Source organism: Euleptes europaea, chromosome 10 (assembly GCF_029931775.1).
Source record: "Euleptes europaea isolate rEulEur1 chromosome 10, rEulEur1.hap1, whole genome shotgun sequence".
NCBI lineage: Eukaryota > Metazoa > Chordata > Lepidosauria > Squamata > Sphaerodactylidae > Euleptes > Euleptes europaea.
In genome coordinates, this window is record NC_079321.1 from 39,543,651 (window position 1) to 39,568,357 (window position 24,707).

Consider the following 24,707-nt stretch of genomic DNA (forward strand, 5'->3'; position numbering starts at 1 on the left):
AGATGAGGTAGATAAATAAATAAAAAGCTCCAGGCTGGCTTGCATGGGGGAGAAAGGCCAGCAGATGTAATGGCCACAATACAATAAAACTCAATCAAAATTGAAAGCAATGTAGGAAGCAATTTCAGATGCATAATGGTAGTAGATGCCATTGAAACCTTGTCAAGTCTGACATAATTAATAATTTTTGTTAGACAAAAAAGAAAACCAGCCTCCTAAACACCAAAACCATGTAGTCTTCTGACCCACTGGAAGGAGGATGTTCCATCCAGACAGTGCTATCATCTGACTTACCCCTTGTGCCACACATCTATGCCGTTACCACCATCACATTATGCTGGGATTCAGACCAAGGGACCGTCTGATGACTGAAGTTCCCAGGGTGGTGGGGTAGGGGTTAAATTTATATAGGAAGAAGCGTTTTCTGAGACACTCTGGAACCATGCCATTTAAATGTCAAAAACAGCACATTCAATTGTGCCTAAAAACTAACCGGAATGAAGTTAAGACCTTTAACACAAAACCAATTCACTCCCTCTGGCTAACTTCCACCAATCAAGGCGACCACTACCTTCTGAACCAAGGGAAATTTAAAGATAGCTTTTCAAGAAAGCCTGATCTAGAACAGTACTCCATCCTAAAGGTTACCAACTATACTAAATGGCCAGGACTCTGCTTCCAGGAGTGGCTACAGCTGATGAGTCGGCTCTAGGGTTGCCAAACTCCAGTTAGTAGCTTGATATCTCCCACTATTACAACTGATCTTTAGCCGATAGAGATCAGTTCACCTGCAGAAAATGACCACTTTGGCAAGTGGACTCTATGGCATTTAAGTCCCTCCCCTCCCCAAACTCTGCCCTCCTCAGGCTCTGCCCCAAAAACCAATCAAAAGCATCCTCTCTTCTTCCCTTCCCTTCCTGCTTGTCCAGGCCAGTGCTAAACATGGCGCTGCTGGTGGCAGTTCTGGGGACGGTTTTGTAATGATATGGAAATAAACACCAAATTGGTAATTTCAGGGCCACGAACAAGCTCTGTTGGTTTGGCATGATTATCTTCCTCAATTTAATTATCTGTTCTATTCATTTCAGCAAATGCACAAACAGCCATTGGATATGTTCAGATGAAACATGCCTCGTGAGGCCAAACTTAATTAAGCAGATCAACAGTGGGAGCTATGGGTAAGAATCTTGATGAGATTATTAATGAGATGAGTATTAATGAGATACAATTAGCTCCCATTCTCCTTGTATTAATGAGTATTAATGAGATGAGTATTAATGAGATACAATTAGCTCCCATTCTCCTTGTAGGCAAAACATGCATGTATGTCTTGGACGCTTATTAGAACATTGTGCTTATTGATAGATATTTGTACACCTCGTTTGAGATATGTGCTTGTTTTCTAACTCACTTTTGCATTTATCAATCTGTGAAATAATTTAGCATCAATGAAGAAAAATACCAAACACCGATAAGTACTTGTTTTGACTACCATTTGCTTTTCAAGAGGGAAACTATTGGCATTTTTCAGTTGGACCTAAAAATGACTGCTTCCATTATCAGCTATATAGCAAACATGGGATATTTATTCCACCAGATATTAATCTATATAGTATATCCATAAACTAGATATACTAGAGAATTATAGTGTAAATACATTCTCAAGATGTGACTCTTTTTCATCCACTGAAGGACAGAATGAGAGCACTTTTACTGCAATTTCCATAGCCCATCATGGTAGCTCAGTACCTCTCTGATAAGCTGAGCTACCACCAATGCCAGCAGATATTCCACAGTTAAAAGAAAGAGAGAAAGCTATTATTGCAGCAAAGATACATTGTGAGACTGTGTCCTTAGGTGTTCTATAGAGGACATACAAAGTTTTAACATATCATCTTTATATCTACTTCTCAATTGTGGCCCCTACCTGCGGATATCTAAATCCATAGATTAGGGTCACACTTACCCAAAACAGATAGTTCAGCAAACTCAGGTTTTGTGGTGGAGCCTGTGGTGGGCAGGGTTTGGGGAAGGGAGGGACCTCAACAGGGTATAATGTCAAAGAGTCCTCCCTCTAAAGCAGCCATTTTCTCTAGGGGAACACATCTTGATCACCTGGAGATCAGTTGTAATAGCAAGAGATCTCTCAAAGCTGGCAATACTACCCATGCGAGGCAAGCCAGGGCAGAGGGTGGCTCCTGGCTGAGCCCCATGCAGTGCTGGATTTACGTATAAGCTAAACAAGCTATAGCTTAGGGCCTCACTCTCTTGGGGCCCCCCAAAAATTTAAAGAAAAAAAAAACTGGATGTACATTTCCAAAATATAAGATAAAAAACAAATAAAAAAACCCTACATACAGCAACAGTGTTTTGTGTTGTGTAGGCTCCTATGATGTAAGTAATGGGCCCCGCCTGCTAGCCTGCTCCCTAAAATATTACTGGTTTGCTCATTTCTATATATAGGGTGCCTACATTCTGCATGGACTGGTTGCATGGCAACATGTAGCATGCAGTTGCAGACTGCAGTGCAGCACAGTTGAATGTAGGTCAAGCTGTTGTACCTGTTATCGAATATTAAAGAGTGCTTGTAGACTGATGATCAGGCAGCATAGACTAAGGGTATGAGTCTTATGCCTACTGATTGATTTCATGTAATACATAAATTACCATATAGCATATATTCAACACAAAAAACAGCGACAATTTGTTGTTGACAAAGGACAGCTGGACATATAAAGGGCCCCATTACCTTCAATAGCTTAGGGCCTCATCAAACCTAAATCCGGCCCTGGCCCCATACGTGGTGAGGCAGGCATCCAGCCAGCCCAGCCAAGATGAGGGAGGCAGTGCCTGGTCTGCCCAAGACAAAGGAAGCCGTGCCAGGTCCACCTGAGGTCTGCCTGAGATGAGAAGAGCAGCATCTGGACAATTGGTAAGGCAGGCTGCACCTTCCTCCTTCCTTCCATTCCCCCTTGGGGAGGAAGGGGCAGTGTCAGACAGACTGCCTCTTCCTCTCCTCTTTGGGGCCAGTGCTAGGGCAGGTTGTTTTTTTCTTTTTCATTCCCAGTCTTCCCCTGCTTATAGGGCTGTTCTGATGAAAAAAATGGAAGATAGGTGAATTAAGTAAGGTACTTTGAGTCCCTATTGTGGAGAAAGGTGGGCTATATAAGTGAAATAAATAAATAATAAATGTAGCTGAAGATGGAATGGCAGATAAAAGGTTGGTGGCTGGGTTGGAAGGAGAAAAGGAAGTAGAGCAAGGTGAGGATATGGTGGTTGCCAAGAAAACATAAAGAGGAAATAGTGTGGGAAGTGGGATACAGTTGAAAGCAAGGAGTTGCCTGCAAATCCTTGAGGGCTGTACACTGGGCCCGACCCATCCACCAGCACCACACATAGTTTTCCCAGGGAGAGCCTTAAGAAACCGTAGCCTTAAGAAACAAATACCCTTAGTGGTCATTGCTAGGAAATCACATTATTGCCAGACTTCAAGCTTTGGTTTCTGTCAGGAACAGGCAAGAGGGGTAGGGCTGTTGAAAAAGAAAATTTGGTATAGTTGGCTTCTGCAAAATTCGGCCTGTTTTTATTCGGGCCGTGCCGAAGTCCGAACTCCTCTGCTTCGGATCCTCGGAAATTCGGGGGGATCCAGAGTTCAGGAGAAAATTCGCCCCCCCCGCGCGCCTTCAGGGGGATTCCCTGAAGGTGCGCGGGGGGCTCTTTAAACAGATCTGCGCCTCCCAGCTGGAAGGCGCAGATCTGTTCCCCCCCCCTGCGCGCCTCCAGGGAGTCTTGCCAGCCCCCTGCCAGCCCTGCTGGGAGTACCGGCAGGGTTGGGGGGGGCTTTAAATAGATCTGTGCCTCCCGGCCGGGAGGCACAGATCTGTTTGAAGTCCCCCCGCGTGCCTCCAGGGAGCTTCCCTGGAGGCACGCGGCGGGCCCTTTAAATAGATCTGTGCCTCCCGGCCGGAAGGCACAAATCTGTTTAAAGGGGCCGAATTCGCTGAATTTATTCGGGAACACCCCGAACCCGGTGAATTCGGCTCCCCGGTTTCCCCCCTTTTTGAGTTCGGTTCTTCCGAACCAAAAAACCGCCAAATTGCAGGAAATTCGGATGTTTTTCAGTTCGGACCGAACCGAATCAACAGCCTAAAGAGGGGTGGGGTGGAGAAGGGTCCTTTTCAGGGCTCTTTTGACATTTGAGTGAAGTTTCATTGGGGCTAGGTTCAGCAGCAGGCACTGGATAACTTGCTATCACAGGACTTGCCTGACTTACCCAGGCCCAGCTGCTCACTACTGCTGTCCAACCGCAGGCACGCCATGAAAGCTCATGCTGTGGTTAGACCCAAGTACAAATCCTCACTCTGCTGTGGAAGTTCACTGGGTAACTTTCGGCTAGGGAAATTACAGTGAGTTTGTGTGTGTGTGTTAAAGCAATCATCCCCCTGCCTGCCACACTCCATAATACTTTTAAAGCAACAGATAAAAATAAAACACCAGAGTTTGCTAAAGAAAAGAACTGATAAGAATGATAAATCTGTTTTGGGTCAAAGCAATATTTAAGAAAAAAAGGTAAAGGTAAGGGTCCCCTGTGCAAGCACCAGGTCATTCCTGACCCATGGGGTGACGTCACATCTTGACGTTTACTAGGCAGACTTTGTTTGTGGGGTGGTTTGCCAGTGCCTTCCCCAGTCATCTTCCCTTTACCCCCAGCTAGCTGGGTACTCATTTTACCAACCTTGGAAGGATGGAAGGCTGAGTCAATCTTGAGCTGGCTACCTGAAACCGACTCCGGTCGGGATCAAACTCAGGATGTGAGCAGAGCTTGGACTGCAGTACTGCAGCTTACCTCTCTGCGCCACGGGGCTCCTAATATTTAAGAGGCAATACATTAATTCTTTATTTTAGGAACATGACCCCAATGTGTATGTTTACCTTCTGTCATGGACCCAAATCAGTAGAAAAGTGTAAGAAGCTACTAGTTGAGGCCGCGGCTTTGAATTCCGTTCTCTACTCGTTTGTTTCTATAGTTGCCATTTAACCTACAAACTCTAATGGGGCAAAGAGAGAGAGACATGGAGAGATGGGCAAGGAAATCCTTGGTGGGCCAGATCTTGAAAGTAGAAAATTGCACACATTTCAAACACAATGATGAGAAAAGACACCTTTTTAATATGGATATTAATGTTTAATTGACACAAGTAAGTAAAACTGTTAAAATTTCAAATCATATAGCAGGCCAGATCTGTGAACTGGAATGAATGTAAGAACATTTTACAGTGTTGGAGCAGTACAACAATGCCAGGCTTGATTAATTTTTTTATATTTGTGAGGCAGATGGAAAGCAAGTAACTACAGCCAGTTTTGGGGAATGAGCCTGCAGGAAGGTTTCAGTTATCGTCTTGGCACGTTTCCCCCGTCTCCTGCCCTACTGGAGATGGCACCGATTGCAGTAGGTTTCCATCTTTAAAATTTTTCAAACAGCAAATAACCTCAGCTATAGTCCTAGTGCTATGCTTTAAAAATCGGATGGAGTCTTCCCATCATGCCCTGCACTGCACTGAAGGTTGTGTTAGGTATAGACACTGGGTCAGATAATGAACCATCAGACAAACGCTTCCCTGCCAAAGTAAAGTGTTTGCCTGACAGATGCTGCTTTCTCATACCAGCATTTGTAATGATGGCCATGACTTCTTGTTTCTTTTAAGGAATTAAAGTGATCCTTAAAAATCAACCATGTCATTTACCACATCTCATCCCTGAAGTACGCTTCATTTTCTTCAGGAAGCTCCATTCCAGTCTGTTACTCAGAGACCTGTGCCTGCAGAATTATCTGTAAAAGAAGTCAGAGAGAGTTTCCCTCTGTGCTTAGGTTTGTTTGAATGTCATTACATTGCATAAAATCGTTCCCAGCTCAGGCCCAGATCTTCACGGGACGTTACTGAAACTCTTCTTTTTCTGCCCCATCGGTGCATTGGTGAATGGGAAAACAATGTGCGCCTCCCATTTTCCCATTCAACCCTCTCCAACCCTCCACTTGGTCAAAGAATACAAACTCAGGCTGCATTTGGATGCCACAATAAACCATGGTGTGATTGAATTCAAGTTACTTGTAACATCAGAAGTGGCATCCAACTGAGATTTCAAACACTTGTTTATAGCTGGTTTATTAACTGCAGTTTGTGCTAACAGTAGTTTGATGTTGTGAATGAGTTCACAGTTTGTTGAGTAACACTGGGGTGGAGCCAAGCATCTTCTAAGGAGCCTCTAGAGCAGTGATGGCGAACCTTTTAGAGACCGAGTGCCCAAACTGCAACCCAAAACCCACTTATTTATCGCAAACAGCCAACACGGCAATTTAACCTGAATACTGAGGTTTTCGTTTAGAAAAAACAACTTATGAATCAAAGTCCTCCAAAATGTCCTATTTTTGACAACCTTGCTCAGATCTTGGAAACTGAGGTCAGTTCAGTCTTGATTTGATCTATAACCCACTGGTTTTTTTGTTTTTTGTTTTTTGGCATTCCACAGTATTTATAGCACTCTCCTTCAACACCACATTTCAAAGGAATCTACTTCACTCACTACTTATTGCTAAAGAATATTAAATAGAACATTTACTCACACAATCATTCTTACTAGTCATACTTTTTATGGACTAGCTGCTGCCATACATTCAGGAACATTTAATGCCTGGATAGGCAGCAGTCATAGTAAGAGTCAATGGTGCACAGAAGGTGGTAGTTTTCAGCAGTCCTCTCTGTTACTGCAGCCCTTTCTATTCCCCCAGAAAAATCAATCCCAGAGTTGCAGGACTATATTACCCATGGTTCAGAAAAAATGGATTCCAACAGGCAGATATTGGGGAAATCAAGGTATGCAGCTTTATTAAACAAAAATAGTACCCTTTACCCAGGCTAATAACCGTACAAGGATGGGAAGTAGTCTCCTGGGAGGCAAGCAAGCCACTTCGTCCTGTCTGATAGCCTGTCCTTGTTCTGCAGACGCTCCTTCTCTGGCTTCTCATCTGGAGCCCTCTTCTTTCCTCTTCAGTAGTGAGCGAAGCCAGATTTATTTTCCCAACACCAGGTGCTCATTATTTACAGTGCGGTGTGACAATTAACTCCCTGATACCCTGAGGTTGCTCTCACATGGAGAAGGGCTGCATTGAGCATCTACCTCCTCGTGAGTACAATTGTCTTCTGCAATTTCCACTACAAGGACCCACAGGAGCAAGATACAGTTTTAGGTGGCTGGAGTTAAGAATGAAAAAAGAGGGGTGAAATCACTCCTCCTTCCTCTTCTGCACTCTGGGGTCAATTTGTTCCCCTCGTTCCTTCGTCCCACCTACGGTGCATGGTTGTTCAAATCCCCCCTCATCTATGAAAACTTGCTAGGTGACTTTGGGACGGATTACTTTTTTCTCAGCCTCTCCTGCCCCACAGGTTGTTTATGAGGATAAATGGGAGAACAATGAATGCCGCCCTAATAGCTTTGGAGGAAGGATGGCATAAAAATGTAGTAGATAGCTATGAAGGAGATGGAAGGGAAACAGTGCTGTAGCATTTTGTGTTGTCTCCAGGAGTTTCCCAACCTGGAACTGGCAACCCTACCCTCCCATCTCCAGCTGGTTGCTGGGGGGGGACACCTGTCCTCTCACCGGCCAAAGGGACGAAGCCGAATGCCCCACCGACCGCGGCAGCGCAGGAGGACCCGGCGTTACAGCCGGGAAGGGAGGAGCCAGACGCTGCGGCAACACGGCACAGGGGCTGCGAAGCCTGAAAGACGCCGCCGCTGGGAACCGTGTCGCGGCAAGGCGCTCGGCCACAGCCTCACCCGTCCGAGGTGGAGACGGGCGGGGCAGAGCCAGAGAGGCAAGCAGGAGCCGACGAACAGCTGAGCCACAGCCACAGCTCAGCTGAGAGAGAGCGACGGGCCCAGACACCGACCGGGGAGGCCATTTGGAGCCCTGGAAGTGCAGGACAGGAGGCTTGGGAGGGGGCGGAGCTGGGAGGGGCCTGGCCCAGATAAGCCCACGGGAGTGCAGAGGCCAGGGAGGAAGAGGCTGGCCATTGGGGGAGTGTTGGAGCCACTCCATTCTCCAAACCAAGGCAGACACAACGGCTCCTCTAGTTACCCACGCGTGCCCACAGAGAGGGCTCTGAGTGCCCACTCCAGCACGCGTGCCATGGGTTCGACAACACGGCTCTAGAGAGACTTCCTTCAGCTAAAGTGGCTTTTCTTCAAATAGAGTGTAGGATAGAGGTAGGATCCTCCCCAGTGACCCTCATGGCCAGCTGGCAATGAGAAAGGCAAGAAGCAAACAAACAGGGTTTATGCACATATCATGCTGTTATTTAGTCTGGTAATATGTACCAGAATTTGTCATGCAAGCAAATGGTTTATACAAGCTATGCTCTTTGGGTATTCTTCTTTTTGTGGGTTTGGTGAATGAACACAGGGACAGATCATACTCTGAATCTCACTCTGAATGGAAAGGAATAAGGCATTTTCTCTTTGCTTTTTTAAGGGAAACTTGATGACAGAAACGGATTTCCCTGCACATTTTGTGGCCTGGCACGAATGGCCAGGGTGGATTCATGACCCTCTAGACCAAAGGAACTGTGCTGCAGGCTGGGCTTTTTCAACTGCAAGTAATATGTTGCTTTTATTACCTTTCTTGTCCTCCCCAAAGAGGCTGACTGTGCTTGCTTTGCAAAGCCTTTTGCTAAGAGTTAACTTCTTGTTGTAAATTTTTAAAATGATTACATGCTATGAAATGTTTCAAAGGAGTCATCCTTTTTCATGTAATATTCTTTGGAAGGCATTCTCCTCCCCCTAAGGATTTCTTGTTTTATAACATGATTTCATACCATTTCCTCTTGAGTCCCTTAAAAAAAGAATAGTAAAGTGAGTTCCTGGATCCCATGTAGACAGTGATGAGCAAGCGGAGCTCCTATGCATTTGTTCCTCCCCATAGACAATATAGTACAGGAATCCTTTTAAAATAAAAGTGCAGTAGTATATGTGCTATACTGGGTCCTCCTTATGAGTTGTGAGTTTTCTCTGAACATACAGATGCCCCTAGCAATGGAGTACCCTTGTTATTTGCGTAAATCTGTACTTTGGTCCAGATTTTTGCAAATCTATTTATTAATTACAACATTTATACTCCACCTTTCCTTTTGGTTCAAGGCAGCTTGCAAGTAATAATTAAAACATTCGAGAGTAACATCAAGTAAACTCTTCCTTCCTTCCTTCCTTCCTTCCTTCCTTCCTTCCTTCCTTCCTTCCTTCCTTCCTTCCTTCCTTCCTTCCTTTCAACACATGAAGCTGCCTTTTAGTGAATCAGACCCTTGGTCTACTCAGACCAGCAGCGGATCTCCAGGGTCTCAGGCAAGGGTCTTTCACATCACCTACTTGCCTAGTCCCTTTAACTGGAGATGCCGGAAATTGAACCTAGGACCTTCTGCATGCCAAGCAGATGCTCTACCACTGAGCAACAGTCTTTCTTTTCTTTCTTTCTTTCTTTCTTTCTTTCTTTCTTTCTTTCTTTCTTTCTTTCTTTCTTTCTTTCTTGCTTGCTTGCTTGCTTGCTTGCTTGCTTGCTTGCTTGCTTGCTTGCTTTCTCAGAAGAAGTTTCTCCTGCAACAGTTAGTTGCCTTGCAGCTACATAGGTAAAGGGAACAACATTCTGGTTCCCCATCACCAAGCAGAGAAAGAAATGTTGTCAGAAGATGCTCATTGTCCCTCCTAGCAAGGAAGGAGGACTGGCTTTCTCGTTTTAATTTAAAATGTTAACGTTTGTATAAACTAGCCTTTATGAGGGGCTAAGATATTAAGCGCACACACAAAAGTTCCCGGGGAAAGGAAATGAGGGCATTTGTCAGGATTACTTTTGGGGACGGGATATGCAAGAATATTAGAACAGATGGTCCCAGGATTATCCCCATTTATATCTTTCCCTTCTTTGACATGGAATTTATGGCTGAAGCATTCATGAACTGATCTCATTATATCTTCATTTCCCATAAACAGGTGTTGCTGCAGATCGAATGGCAATTCATTCCAAAGGCCGTTTCACAGACAACCTCTCCCCTCAAAATTTGATCTCTTGTGACACCAGGAATCAATATGGATGTAAAGGAGGCAGCCTGAATGGTGCTTGGTCTTACATAAAAAAATATGGGTAATTATCTAATGCTCTATATTATTTACAAGTTCATAAGAATTTCCAAAGCATTGCAAGAAAGACAAACATAAACGCAAACAACTGGCAGCAAGATTAAATCTAAAAGTAAGTAGGAATAAAATCAAGATAAGTTGTTACTTAGATGCAGGTATATAAAGCTAGTGCAAGAAGAGAAATGACAGCAGTATAAAACTGGCAGAGCAAAACAATGACATTTAATATCTATTGTATATCTATTGTATCGGCAGTAGATTTTTTGCATACTCTCATATATAGCATAGGATGTGGTATTTGTACAGTGCAGATATGGGTTCATCCATGGACTCACTGGTGATATACAAATCACTGTTTTGAACTGAGGGCCAAAAGAGGAGGGATGAAAATCATGGATCTCTCTCAGCTTGTAAAAGGTAAAGTGCATGAGCATTCAGCCTAGGGTTGCCAACCTCCATGTACTAGCTGGAGATCTGCTATTTCAACTGATCTCCAGCCTATAGAGATCAGTTCACCTGGAGAAAATGGCCACTTTGGCAACTGGACTCTATGGCATTGAAGTCCCTCCCCTCCCCAAACCCCATGCTTCTCAGGCTCCGCCCTAAAAATCTCCAGGTATTTCCCAACCTGGAGCTGGCAACCCTAATTCAGCTGCAGTTTGGATCATGACTACATGGGGATTTCGCTCTTCAACCATCATTTAGTTTGCCAATCGAAACTGGGCTTTCCATGCTACTGTTGTAATTTTAAAGAGAAAAAAAAACATTTGTTCTTGTGTGTGTGTAAAATGCCGTCAAGTCGCAGCCGACTTATGGCGACCCCTTTTGGAATTTTCATGGCAAGAGACTAACAGAGGTGGTTTGCCAGTGCCTTTCTCTGCACAGCAACCCTGGTATTCCTTGGTGGTCTCCCATCCAAATACTAACCAGGGCTGACCCTGCTTAGCTTCTGAGATCTGACGAGATCTTGAGACACCTTTTTATTTTACTTTAAAAAGCTAGAAACAGACCAGGGAGCCCTCTCCCCTTTCTACCTGACTCCAAACAGAATTATGGGTGTGCATGCGAGCAAATTTACAGTTTATAGACTGAGATCTGTGAGTTTCATCACATCTGTTTTGGTTTTTAGTGTTTGATCTGTAAAGTTTAAGATTGTCATCTCTCTCCTCTCTCTCTCTCTCTCTCTCTCTGCCCCCTTGTGGTGGTGTGAAGCTAAATATTATAAGGTAATACAAGCGTTATTAAATGTCTTGATAGAAGACCATTTTTTACTTCTTCCATTAATATAAGATTCCTTATAAACTTGAGGAATCTTACTGATGAAATTGTGGGAATATGCCTTGGGGCCTGTTACAGTCGTCGGGTTAAGACTTTCTAATAACTGGCATGACATAGACATGTGAACAGAACTTTGTACACATACATGTCTGGGACTATTCATTACAACCTGTCAGGGAAACAAAGAGTTAAAAATTCTCTGAGAGTTTGAAAAGACGTACATATATGGCTTAGGCTCATGTATAATAATGACTAAGCCAATCCTCTTATTTTCCTTGTCATAGAAAATAGCTTGTCTATTTTGTTTCTCAAACTAATTCTAAAATGAAGCAATTAGGTGAGATTCAAGCTTGTTGTGATAGCACAAGATATCCAGGATAATCTGATAACATAAACTTACATACAGTGTTGCCACAAAGATCATTGTTGTTATTTTGTTCAGTAAAGGATTTCATGATATTTGTTGAACAATAGAAAGCATTTGCAAATCCCATATTTATACATGTGGACATGGTAAAGAAAGTGATCCTGTTGTTGATTTGGGACGCAAGCGTTCTAAATCAGTGCTATGGTGCAGACTGAAGTGAATTTCTGATATGCTATATGGATTAAACAATGTTCTCTAAATGTTATTCAGTTAGGTATCACTTACTAATGCTGCTACCTTTTTGGAATTTGAAATTATTAGTGTAACAGTAAAAACAAAACAAAAAAGGAGTCTAGTGGCACCTTAAAGATGGATGTATTGTAACATAAGCTTTCACTGACTCAAGACCACTTCACTAGATGTGTGAAGGGAATCATCAGAAGATATACATGGTTGTAGAGGGAACAGATTTGTGAACAGTGGGTTTAAAAGTCTGATAGTAATAGTTTCTCATATATTATCTTTTGGCCCTTAACCAGCTCACTCATTCTTGAACAATATCTCCACTTCTGTGAAGTTGGACATTCCTGCCATTCTTAGACGTTTTCTGCACTTGGGCCTCAACAAACAGTATCTATTGATTAATTCATTTGTACCCCACTTTTCTTCCCAACGGGTACCCAAAGCAGCTTCATCATTCTTTCCTCTGTTCTATCCTCACAACAACCCAGTGAAGTAGGCTAGGCTGAGAGTGATAGGCCCTTGACCATGAAGTGCAGTATTAGCAGGAAGTATTCCGTTTTGACTACAATTATTTAACACAGCTTTTGTTTCTTGGATAAGATAAATTGTTGAGGCGGGAGCCCCATGAACCATTTAACATCAAGGAGATCCTTTCAGCATAAGAGATTTCTGGACTTCAAATATAGCTTTTGTTGGATAAAAGTAGGAGAAATGACCTCCAGACTGATCTGAAATGGCCATTGTTTAACAATTACCTTCATAATGTCAAGAGCTCATGATAATTTAGAACCACCTTTTAAAAAAGAGTTTGTTGTTTTATCAAAATAGGCTGGTGTCTCATGCATGCTACCCATTGTTCTGGAATCACCATCCCCACAATACTTGTGCCATTTCAAGTATAATTGATACAGATGGAAAAAGACATGCCACACAGCCATGTCCAAACAATGTGGAACCATCCAATCGCCTTTATCAATGTAGTTCTCCTTACAGGATCTCCTCAAGGGTAAGTGCAAAACTCAGGTTCGGGTTTTCAAATCCATTCGTTTCTCTTTTCAGTCTGCCATTTTATAACACACTGGTAGCTTTGCTGTTTCATTCCACTTAAGGGAGGTGTGTGTGTGTGTGTGTCATGCCATCAAGTCACAGCCAACTTATGGCGACCCCATAGGGTTTTCAAGGCAACAGACGTTCGGGGGTGGTTTGCCATTGCCTGCCTCTGCATGGGCTGAGAGTGTTCTAAGAGAACTGTGACTGGCCCAAGGTCACCCAGCAGGCTTCATGTGGAGGAGTGGGGAAGCCAACCCGGTTCTCCAGATTAGAGTTCCATCACTCTTAGCCACTACAGCACGCTGTATATTTAGAAGAGTAGATGAAGTTTTTGTCTTTGAATGCCCAACTCCTCAGTATTTGCTATGAAACTGTTCTCCAAATGTCTCATATTTGCTTCACATTGATCCTTCACAAACATCATTTAGTTGTACATTAAATTGGATCAACGTTTGGGTTATATAGACAATAACAATGACAATAACACTGGTATATGACTGATCTTCAAAATATATGTTGAGCATCTGATACTAGATCAGAAACATTTTCTCCACTATAGTTGCCTTTAGTTCCATAATAACTTCCTGCTATACTGGTGCATTTTTGTGTGATGTTGATTGGTTAACAACTGGAATGCCTCATTCTAATTTGCTGGCAGTCTTAAAACTAAGCCATTTATATAATGATTAAACGTTAACATGCTGTAACATTATTGCACCTAATTTATTGTGAAATGTTCAGTGCAGAAAAAATGTACGCCGAAAAAATAATGTTTCTTTTCCTTCATTTTTAGGAGACTGACATAATGGAAGAAATTAAAGAAAATGGACCAGTGCAAGGTAAAGAGTAAAAAATAGGTCTTATTGTCCCTACTTCAGAGAAAATTCTGTACACACTCTTTCTTCTTCTTTATATCCCTTTCCCACCAAGTAGATGATTGGAGCTGGTATCTCTCAGAGAGTTGATTACATCTGAGATTATCTTCCCCAGAACAACGGGAGCCTTTTCGGATTTCCATTCTCACATAGGGAGGGGCTCAGTGGAAGAGCCTCTGCTTTGAATGCAGAAGGTTCTAGGTTCAATTCCTGACATCTCCAGTTAAAAAGGCCAGACAGCAGGTGATGTGAAAGACCTCTACCTGAGACCTTGGAGAGCCATTGCCAGTCTGAGTAGACAGTACTGACCTTGATGGACCAAGGGTCTGATTCAATAGAAGGCAGCTAGATGTGTGTTCATGTGAGTGTACATATACGTAGCTGATGCAGCAGCTAGTGCTTACAATGAACACCCTCACAGGCATAAATACCTCATCCCACCCCTTTGAACATTTGTACTTCAGCATTCTTGAAACCATGTTTCTTCCTTAAAATAGTCCTGGATCAGGGACCCTTTTCAATATGAAACAATATCACCTTGATTCTTCTGTACATTTCCCAAATAGGTAAATAACAGCTCCAGGGGACATCCATTTCATGAGCTTATTAATTAATGTTCTCACAGATCATGCTCTCCAAACATTTGCCTGGCAGTTCCCAAATAAAAATCACACAAAGTAATAAAAACAAACGATCAAAAGCCCACAAAGTAACACAGAACAGAATAAGACAACATAGATAATACAGCTGCGTTCATTCAGATTTATACCAGGTGTTCCTCAGCTTTTGCTCTAGTCATTGGTTGAGCTGTTCCATTGCCCCTAGCAAGGAGCTAAATAGGTGGTGCAAGAAAGAATAGGTGACTAGAAGTGACCATGTCAACCACTAGAAGTGGTGACTAGAAGTGACCATGTCAACCACATGTTGAAGTTCCACCGATTGACCGGCCCTTCAGCATCTGCAAGTAGGAAAGCACTCTGAGGCACAAGAGTTAACTCTCTCCCATACTGTGGCCCAGTCTGAATCCTCCTTCCCCTGTAGCTGCTGTTAACATATGAAAATGCATTGGAGATCCATTCATTGATTGGCTATCTTGACTATGGCTCAATTCAGACATTGTGCCAAACCATGGTTTAATGAAACTAACTGAGTTTTGCTTCTGCTTAGCACTAATGGTGATAATTTACATTAATTTATTATTGCTTATGTTTAATGTTGCAGTCATGATACATTTTTATGAGGTATTGCTAGCCTGTGTTCTGTATAGTCAAGTGACGAATCAGTAACGAAAAATAGCTGACAGGAGCAAAATAAAGAAAAGAATCGCCAGCTTTGTTTCTTTTGTATTTAGCTGTCATGCAAGTACATCATGATTTCTTCCTTTACAAAAGTGGGATTTATAAATGCAGGATCAATGCAGAAGGCCCACCGCAGCATGGTCATCAGAGTGAAACTCATTCTGTCAAAGTTGTGGGGTGAGTAAAATCATGGGCATTTTTACTTCAGCTTTTTCCATAATCCATAATGGACAAGCAATGCAGGTACCTAAGGAACTCTGGAGGTAACTTGATTATTTCTATTGTGATTGGAGAGAAAACTTGGGGATGTAAAAATGGTTTATTGTTAGTGCACATGGAGCCCCCTAGCAGGGCAAATAGGCCCCCCATGGCCATTTCAGCCCATTAAAATAACACTAGAGGGAACACTGATGCATGCCCCTTTCCCCCCTTGCTCCTGAGCTGAATTGGGCCCTTGCACATTTAGGAACATGAGTTCCCTGACATCTTGTCTGTCTTTTGTCACAGGTGGTATTAGGGTTGCCAGGTCCCTCTTTACCACTGGCAAGAGGTTTTTTGGGCAGAGCCTGTCTTTGAGATTCTTGTGAGGAATCAGTCTGGTCTGTTATGAAATGATACCTATTAGGTGCATTCTATTTCCTCTTTTTTTGATTGCATAGCTAATGAAGCCCATAGCGAAATGTGGTCACATGATTTAGACAACACGTCCTATCAATGAAGCTATGGATTAATTCTTGATGTTGTTCCCAAGCCTTCTGTCTACTTCTTCCTGCAAAAGAGAAATACAAAATTATATAGAACAAGCATTTTCAAGATCTGTGATCTGAACTTGTTATATTATATCAGTTTCTGACAATTGTTTGAATTGTCTAGGCTGGGAATTTTTTGTTGTATATATTTGTGCATTTTGTTCTGTTTGTATTTTTGCTTATTTCACCTTTTCACTTGTCACTTTAATATATTTGAATTTATATCATATTGTTCTTGCGTGCTGTTTCTGGTTTGCTTTACCACCTGGAGGTTGGCAACCTTAGGTAGCATGTAGTTTGGCACTGAGATAGCCTGTTATAGCAACAGATTAGCCTTAAAAGTTAACAGATGTATGGCTGCACTTAAGTTTTTGTGGACTCATGCCTACTTCATCAGATTAGGGTTGCTAGGCCCCCCCTGGCCACTGGCAGGGGATAGGGGGGATTACCAGATCCAAGTTGTATCTGTTTTTATAAACTATTGATATAGTTTGCAATACTGACGGGCCACTTAATCCAATTACTTCTGCTTTCCATCATTTTTACTGGAAATGTATATTGCCCTCTTTTACTCTGAGGATTTTTCTCCCAGTAAATAGATAAAAGGCTAAATAAATGTTGTAAAAGGAAATTGATTGACATTTTTAATAATTTGAGGTTAAGTAGAGCTTGGCAGATCATTACACACACCATGAAATATTAAATTTTACAGCATTAATTTAAAATACATTTCAAAGCAGTTAAGTGTCTTCACATTTCCACAGTAACACTTTGCTACAGTGTTTCATTTCTAATTTATGAAAATGGATATCCAATTCTGAAGGTAATCCTGTCTGCCTTCTTCATCTCTCGCGGCGGGTTGTGCTGCTACAGCAAAAATAGTATTGTGGGCAAGGGCAAGAAGAACAGAATGATGCACCATCATGCTTGTTTGCTTTTATCAATTTCTGCTTCTCTTACAACAGTATTTTTGGGCACAAAACAATGCAGTGGAGGGATGGAGCCACTCTGGTGCATCTCTGAATGCACTTTCTGGTGATCTTGCCATCCTGTCATCCTGGAATGTATGAATGCCCTGCTGGATCAGGCTGGCGGCCCGTTAGTTCAGAATGCACTCACCCAGACTCTCCAGTCTTCCTTCATAGGGAAGGTGCTCCCACCCCACTAATCATCTTTGTTGCCCTCTTCTGTACTTTTTCCAGCTCTGAAATGTCCTTTTTGAGATTCGGTGACCAGAACTACACACAGTATTCTAAATAAGGCAACATCATAGACAGGGGCATTATAACACCGGCTGTTTTATTTTCAATCCCTTTCCTAATAATCCCCAACACAGACTTTTTAAATGCTGGTGCTTATGGTTGAAAAATCAAGCTGAGGGGACATGTCAAAGAGTCAAGTGATGAAACGAACGAGGTCAGGAACAGTGATTCCTAGAGAAATATAACTATTCAAGGCAGCTCCTTAGCCTGTTGCTTTCAGACTTTATTATTGTAATCATGTTTTCCTAGGAAGAAAAAAATGCAGGAAATTTGTAGAGATGGTGAACTCTAGTCCATAAAAGTTTGTGTCACAATAAATCATTTAGTCTTTAAGATGCAACTAGCTTCCTTTTCAGTTCTGTGAGAAGGAACACCTGACTATTAATTATGACAAAACAAAAGTAATGGCTTTTGGTAATCGCCCTAATTATAGGAGGTGGAGCATAAATGGCCATAGGCTGGAACATGTAACCCAATTCAAATATGCTGGAACGACAATCCAGGCATCTGGCTCCAAGCTGGCACATAATACCTATCTTGCCAATTTAGGGGAAAGATCAGCCCGTTCAATAATAAATTTTCTCTGGACCAAAGGGGCACACTATATTCCAGCCACCTTTAAACTTTTTCAGGCGAAAACTCTAGCACAAATGTTATATGGAACACACCTTGACTCTCCACCCTCATGTCTTATTCCCATTGAACGAGTGCAATCCAAGTTTCTTAGAGCTGCCCTGAAATTGCCAAGATGTGTATCAAATGCTACGATCCAATTAGAAACTGGCATGATGAAGGTTGAGGCAAGGGTTGTCTTGTCCTTGCTTTATCTCTGGCTAAAAAATAATTTCAACCCTAAGGGTCTTCTTCCACTGATTCTTTATGATACCTTTAGGTCAAAGTGGATAACAGCCATTGAAGACAAATGAAATAACCTGGGTTTTACCCCCCTAGCGCTACTTCAGTTAGGGTGGGATCAAACTAAGTCAACTATAAACCAAAGGGTTAAAGATATCGAGTGACAAGTAGATTTAGCAAGAGTGCCTCTATTTATGGCTCCCCCCACTCCAAATTTATCCTTGCACCAGCAGCCTATCTCCATTACTTAGAGATAAACAAATATAGGAGGGCTTTTACCTTGGCTAGGTGCGCAGCCTTATCCTCTGCTATGTTACAGGGGAAATTTAAGAAGATACCCAGGGCAGAGAGACTATGCCCCTGTAAATATGGGGATTTAGAAACCACTGAACATGTTCTCCTGAATTGTAACTTTTACACAATACCCCGTTCTAAGTTTATTGAACCCCTCATACTGAGAATGGGACCCACCAGGGAAAGAGAAAAGATAGAAAAGCTCCTACAAGGAGATAATCCTTTAATCACCTCTCAGGTAGCAAAATTTTGTACGGGAGCAATGAAAATTCGTTGCCATAGAGTAGTCTCTTAGTCCAAATGGCAGATGTAACTTGGATGTTATTATTTATTTATTTTTAAGTGATTTAAGACTCGGACTGTAGACCTTTGTCGGTAATACCATTTTAGTCCATGTATCTTGTTTTATCTGGCCAAGGGCCGTAAATAAACTATCTATCTATCTATCTAGCTTCCTTTTCGTTTTTGCTGTGATAAAGATGGCAACTTCTCTGGCATAGACTCAGACATGTGGGAGGGGCCCAATTCGAATCAGGACTTCAGGGAAAGGGGTCTTGTTTTCTGATCTGAAATGATTCCTGGGAGTTGCAATTTGGTTCCCTTGGGGAACCTTGCGGGTAGCTCCACATTTCCCCAACAGGGCAAAGAGCATCTCCATGAGCTCATTTTAGGTTGGGAAACCAGTGTTGGAGAAGGAAGGCTTAGACTCCCTCTCTATGCATGCTATCATTCCAGTCCAAATTGGGTCCCCAAATGCATGAGCATTAAGTTTCAAAAATCACTGGGAACTCTGGAAACAAAACTTCCAGTTCGCATCTGGTTTGAAATGACCTGTGGTGAACCTAGAAACAATATGTGGACATGCTCTAGTAAAATTCTCTAGGATTAGGGTTGCCAACCCCCAGGTACTAGCTGGAGATCTCCTGCTGTTACAACTGATCTCCAGCTGATAGAGATCAGTTCACCTGGAGAAAATGGCCGCTTTGGCAATTGGACTCTATGGCATTGATGTCCCTCCCCTCTCCAAACCCCACCCTCATCAGGCTCCGCCCAAGAAACCTCCCACCTGTGGCCAAGAGGAACCTGGCAACCCTATCTAGGATCCAATGAGGAGTTTTCCTCTGGTGGAACAATGCTTTGTCCGATGGAGCAAGCTTCCTCCTGCTGGTCCCACTTACCATGTGGAACTTACTCATCCAGCCGTGAATTTGTTCATATCCACCCTGCCACTGAACATTCTTGACAGTGTTTTTTTTCTTTTTCTTTTTTGAAAAAAACGTCACTGCATAGAAGGGATCAGTCTTAATTACAGGCCATGGATATCTTTGGACATGTCAGAAAAAATGTAGCTTTGCTGAAACTGTGCAGTCTATCCCCCCCACCCCTTCACGGGATCTATTTTAATAGGAAGCCATTGGCTTGATTGCTGCTGAGATTACAACTCCACATGCAGAGCTCACTGTCTAAAGTTAAAAGCTACAGTAAGGCCTTTCACCAGTTTAATTAGAGGCATAATATCCATAGTCCCAATTCTGCCAATTAAATTCTGAGCATAATAAGAGGTAGTTTAAATTAAATTAAACATGTAGGCAGGAAGCTTGGGGGGGAAAGTGTTTACTTTTATTTACTCTCATTCCAGTTTGTTCAACTAACTGGCAGCCTTCCCACAGAAGAGAACTCATTAAGGAATTGATTAGGCTATTTTAGTGACAGGCAGGAAGTGTCTTAATGGTGTGCGCCATGTTCCATGCTGACTCTTCTCAGTCAGCATAACAGAGACATCCCCCAAAGACTTTAAAACTCTCATTCCTGTTTGTTACGGTTCATATTGATTGCTTACAGGGGTTTTTTTTTTTAAAAAACCCGTTCACTAAAATTTGCTCATTTATGTGTGTTTTGTTTGCGTTCCCCCACCCCCCAACAAGGATATACAAGAAAAATAAATGTAGCATATCTCACTAATGCCATCTGTTTGAATAGGTGGGGTGAACTGCAAGATGCAGAAGAACAAAGCCAGAAATATTGGGTAAGTCAAACTTTGTATTTTTTTTTAATTAAAATTTTATTGGATTTTATAATACAAATTTCCCATATTAACAAACAACAATAATGGTAACATGTAATTCTAAATCCTAACTAGATGTTGTTGTAATTTCTTATAAACGTTATAAAGTACCAGATAACGGAAAATTTTTCGACTTCCCCATCACCTCCGTCCGCCTCTTAATAAAGTATTCTAACCCATCATGATTGGTCTGATCTTCTTATATCTCAGTTAAGTTTCATATAACATATTCTATAAGTATAATTAATTGTATTCTTGATATTAATAGTATCATTTAGATCAGATTAAAAGGTAGTCTTCCATTTTCCCCAGTCCTAATTCATATTCACAATATTTCATCCAAGCCTCCTATTCCCCCATAAATCGTGCATTGTCTTTTTGATTTAAAATGGCTGTAAGTTTTGCCATTTCCACCAGTTCAAACATTTTCAAAATCCAGTCTTTTTTCCCTGGGATTTCTGCCCCTTTCCATTTCACTGCAAAGAGCAATCTTGCCGCTGTTGTAGCATAAATCAGAAAAGTCCTTTGTGTTAACAAGTCATCAAGTATCATGCTTAGTAGCATCATTTCTGGTGTCTTAGGTATATTTTTTTGTACTATCAGTCTCACTTCATTATAAATCATATCCCAAAACTCCTTAGCTTTATCACAGGTCCACCACATATGATAAAAAGAACCAATTTCTTTATTACATTTCCAACATTTAGGGGATGTCACTTTATAAATCCTTGCAATCTTCTTAGGTGTTAAATGCCATCTATACATCATTTTATATATATTTTCTCGAATTGACTGCACATTTATTCCTTTCAGGTCTTTTGCCCATAATCTTTCCCATTTATTTAAAGCAATATCATGTCCCACAGTTTGAGCCCAATTAATCATTGTTGGTTTAATTATTTCCTGCTCACAATAAATTGTTAAAAGAAGATTATACATTTTAGAGATCAGTTGAGTGTTATTATCTAATAACATCCTGTGAAAAGGCGATTTTTCTTTAGAGAATCCGTTCTTCATATCTTGTGTAAATACTGATTTAATTTGATGATATTGAAGCCATTGTAAATCGTCTTTAAGTAACTGAAAGTCTTTTAGTGAGCTTATTTTTCCTTCCCAGTTAATTAACTCTTGGTAGGTGATAAATTTGTCCAATCTAAGTGGGCGTAATGTCAACATTTCTTGAGGTGATATCCATATCGGTGTTACTGGTTCAAGAATATGTTTATATCTCATCCAAGTATGAAATAAGGAGGACCTGATTATATGGTTACGAAATGATGCTTGTATCTTGATTTTACCATACCACAAATAGCCATGCCATCCACTTATATTGTTAAAACCTTCAAGATCTAACAGACGCTAGTTAGATACGTTCATCCAGTCCTTTAGCCATACTAAAGCGGCCGCTTCAGCATAAAGTTGAAAATTAGGTAATGCTAAACCTCCTCTAACTTTAGAGTCCACCAAGTGTTTATAAGCAATCCTCGGCTTTTTCCCTTGCCAGATGAAATTTAATACGTCTTTCCTCCAAGTATCAAAATATTTAACATGTGATATTATAGGCAAATTTTGGAATAAGAAAAGCATCCTTGGTAAAATATTCATTTGGACTGTTGATATACGTCCCAAAAGTGACAGCTTTTTATTTGACCAAATGATCATGTCAGTTTTTATTTTATCCCATAATTTAAGATAGTTATCAATTCTTTATTCTTCGCAGAGATCCAGATTCCCAAATATTTGACCTTATTAGCCTTGTCCCAACCTGTATATGATATAAATTCCTCCTGTTCTGTTTCTGGTAAATTCTTAAATATTGTCTTTGTTTTTTCTTGGTTAACTTTAAACCCCGATACACTTCCAAAGTCGTCCAAAGTTTCCAGCAATATCTTCATTGATTGTGTTGGGTTCTCCAAAATTAACAGAAGGTCATCCATGAATGCTCTCAATTTTAATTCATGTTTTTTAATTTTTAATCCGCAAATGTCCTCCATACTCCTTAGCTTACAACATAGTGATTCCAACACCAACAAAAATAATAATGGAGACAGGGGACATCCCTGTCTGGTTCCTTTCTTGATTGAACAATTATCAGACATCGATTCATTGGTAAGTCAAACTTTGTAATAGAGAAAAGCTAATTGTGACAAAATCCCATTGAAACCAATAAAACAGGGTGGTTGCACCCAACATGAGCACCCATGATTTCAGTGGTTTTTTTAAAAGACTACATTTATCCAGACTGTTGGAGTGCCTCCACTGCCCCATATCTGTCACCTTGATCTATCCTGGCTGGGGCCATATCCCCACACATAGTGCTTGGATTAGCAGCAATGTGGTTTTCTCTCAGCATCTCTTTTGCCTTCTCCCTGTCAAGAGTATAGTCACCTTCAATGCATGGAATCCACTGAACAAATGAAAGTTCTAATGAATGTACCCAGTGGCTCAGTGCCAGGGTAAGGCTCAAATGACATCTGATGTGGAATTCTGCACTTTGCCCACTGTGGGTTTAATTTAAAAAAACAAATGCTTCTCTTTCCTCTGTGGTCCTTTTACCACTCAAAGTCACCTTCCTTGTATTGCATTTTTGCCTATGGGTAAAAGGAGACAGGGTTAATTTTTTGTTCTTTTTAGCAAAAAAGCTTGTGCAGAGTGATTTTGCTCTACTGACATCAGAGGAAGAAAATAAGCACCCATGCTCCACCTGTCCTTCTTCAGCTCCAATCACTGCCTGCTAGGGTTGCGACGTCCCTCTTTGCAACCGGCAGGAGATTTTGTGGGCGGAGCCTGAAGAGGGCAGGGTTTGGGATGGGGAGGGACTTCAATGCCATAGAGTTCAATTGCCAAAGCCGCCATTGTTCTCCAGGTGATCTGATCTCTTTCGGCTGGAGATCAGTTGAATTAGCAGGAGATCTGCTACTACCTGGCAGTTGGCTACTGCCTGCACAGGCCAATTTTTGGTTTGATCCTATTTCTCCCATACACCTGCTGTATATCATTGGTCAGTTGGGGGTAAACATGCTGAGAGCCAGTGTGGTGTAGATAAGAGTGGTGGTTTGGAGCGGTGGACTCTGGAGAGCCAGGTTCAATTCCCCACTCTTACACATAAGTGGCACACTCTAGTCTGGTGAACTGGGTTGGTTTCCTCACTCCTACACATGAAGCCAGCTGGGTGACCTTGGGCTTGTCACAGTTTTATTAAGAGCTCTTCCTCTTCCTCTTCCTCCTCCTCCACCACTACCACCACCACCAAACAAGGAAAGCAGCACAGTGGGGGCATCTTATAAAGTCTAATTTACTGTCAGTATAATTCTGGACTAGATGTTCTACTTGTTAGGCTTATTGTAAAGTACTCCTTGTAAGAAGCATGGGAAAGTGCCAACCCATTTGGAAGACTCCAGTATCTCATCTCTCAGGTATACCCTATCTTCTTTCACTGTGTTGTTACAGTTTGAGCCTTAACAGAGACAGTGTAGAGTAGAAGTTAGAGTGTTGGTCTAGACTCTAGGATCTAGCAGATCACGGTATCCCTACTCTCCTATGGAAGCTTACTTGATGACCATGGACCAGTCACATTCTCTCAGCATAACCTATTTATAGAGTTGTTGTGAAGATTAACTGGAGGAGGGGAGAACAATGTAGTAAGCTGCTTTAGATCCTCACTGGGCAGGAAAGTGGGGTATAAATATCTAATTAAATAATGTATTGTCTCTTTTTCCCACCTTCCTAGATTGTTGCAAATTCCTGGGGAAAGACCTGGGGAGAAAATGGCTACTTCCGGATTTTACGTGGACAAAATGAATGTGATATTGAAAAACTGATTATAGGTATCAAGTGTCACCTTTAGAAAGTTCTCCTTCGTGGCATTCCTCAACACAATGTGATGTATAAGCCATCATCCATATGTATCCCTGTGGATTTTATGTAATTGTTTTATTTTAGCTAAATGCATGTCTTGGTGGAAACTAAAACATAGAAATTCATCCCACGGTATCCAGCTATGTTACTTGCCTTTCTTTCTGGTAATGGTTTTTGTAATTATTGACAGAATTCAAATGTCAGCAGGTGTGCGTAAGAGTTACTTCTCATTACTTTTTATGTGTGTGTTTTTAGACAGGGTTCTGAATTTTAACTGCATTGCTACATATTGAGCTATATACCTTTGCCATGTATAAAAGCAAATTAAGTC

The 24,707-nt window shown here is 41.7% G+C and overlaps 1 protein-coding gene across 1 annotated transcript in view; it reads left to right on the forward strand.

Annotated features, from left to right (window-relative positions):
- Nucleotides 1–24,365, forward strand: part of TINAG (tubulointerstitial nephritis antigen) — a 37,284-nt gene extending 12,919 nt beyond the window's left edge. Inside the window, exons 4-12 of the mRNA XM_056856167.1 lie at nt 1,089–1,178; nt 5,335–5,449; nt 8,528–8,651; nt 10,036–10,186; nt 12,899–13,076; nt 13,914–13,959; nt 15,347–15,470; nt 20,434–20,479; nt 24,249–24,365. Coding sequence (XP_056712145.1) covers nt 1,089–1,178; nt 5,335–5,449; nt 8,528–8,651; nt 10,036–10,186; nt 12,899–13,076; nt 13,914–13,959; nt 15,347–15,470; nt 20,434–20,479; nt 24,249–24,365 — 991 coding nt within the window. The remainder of the gene's footprint in view (nt 1–1,088; nt 1,179–5,334; nt 5,450–8,527; nt 8,652–10,035; nt 10,187–12,898; nt 13,077–13,913; nt 13,960–15,346; nt 15,471–20,433; nt 20,480–24,248) is intronic.
- Nucleotides 24,366–24,707: the final 342 nt, after the last annotated feature.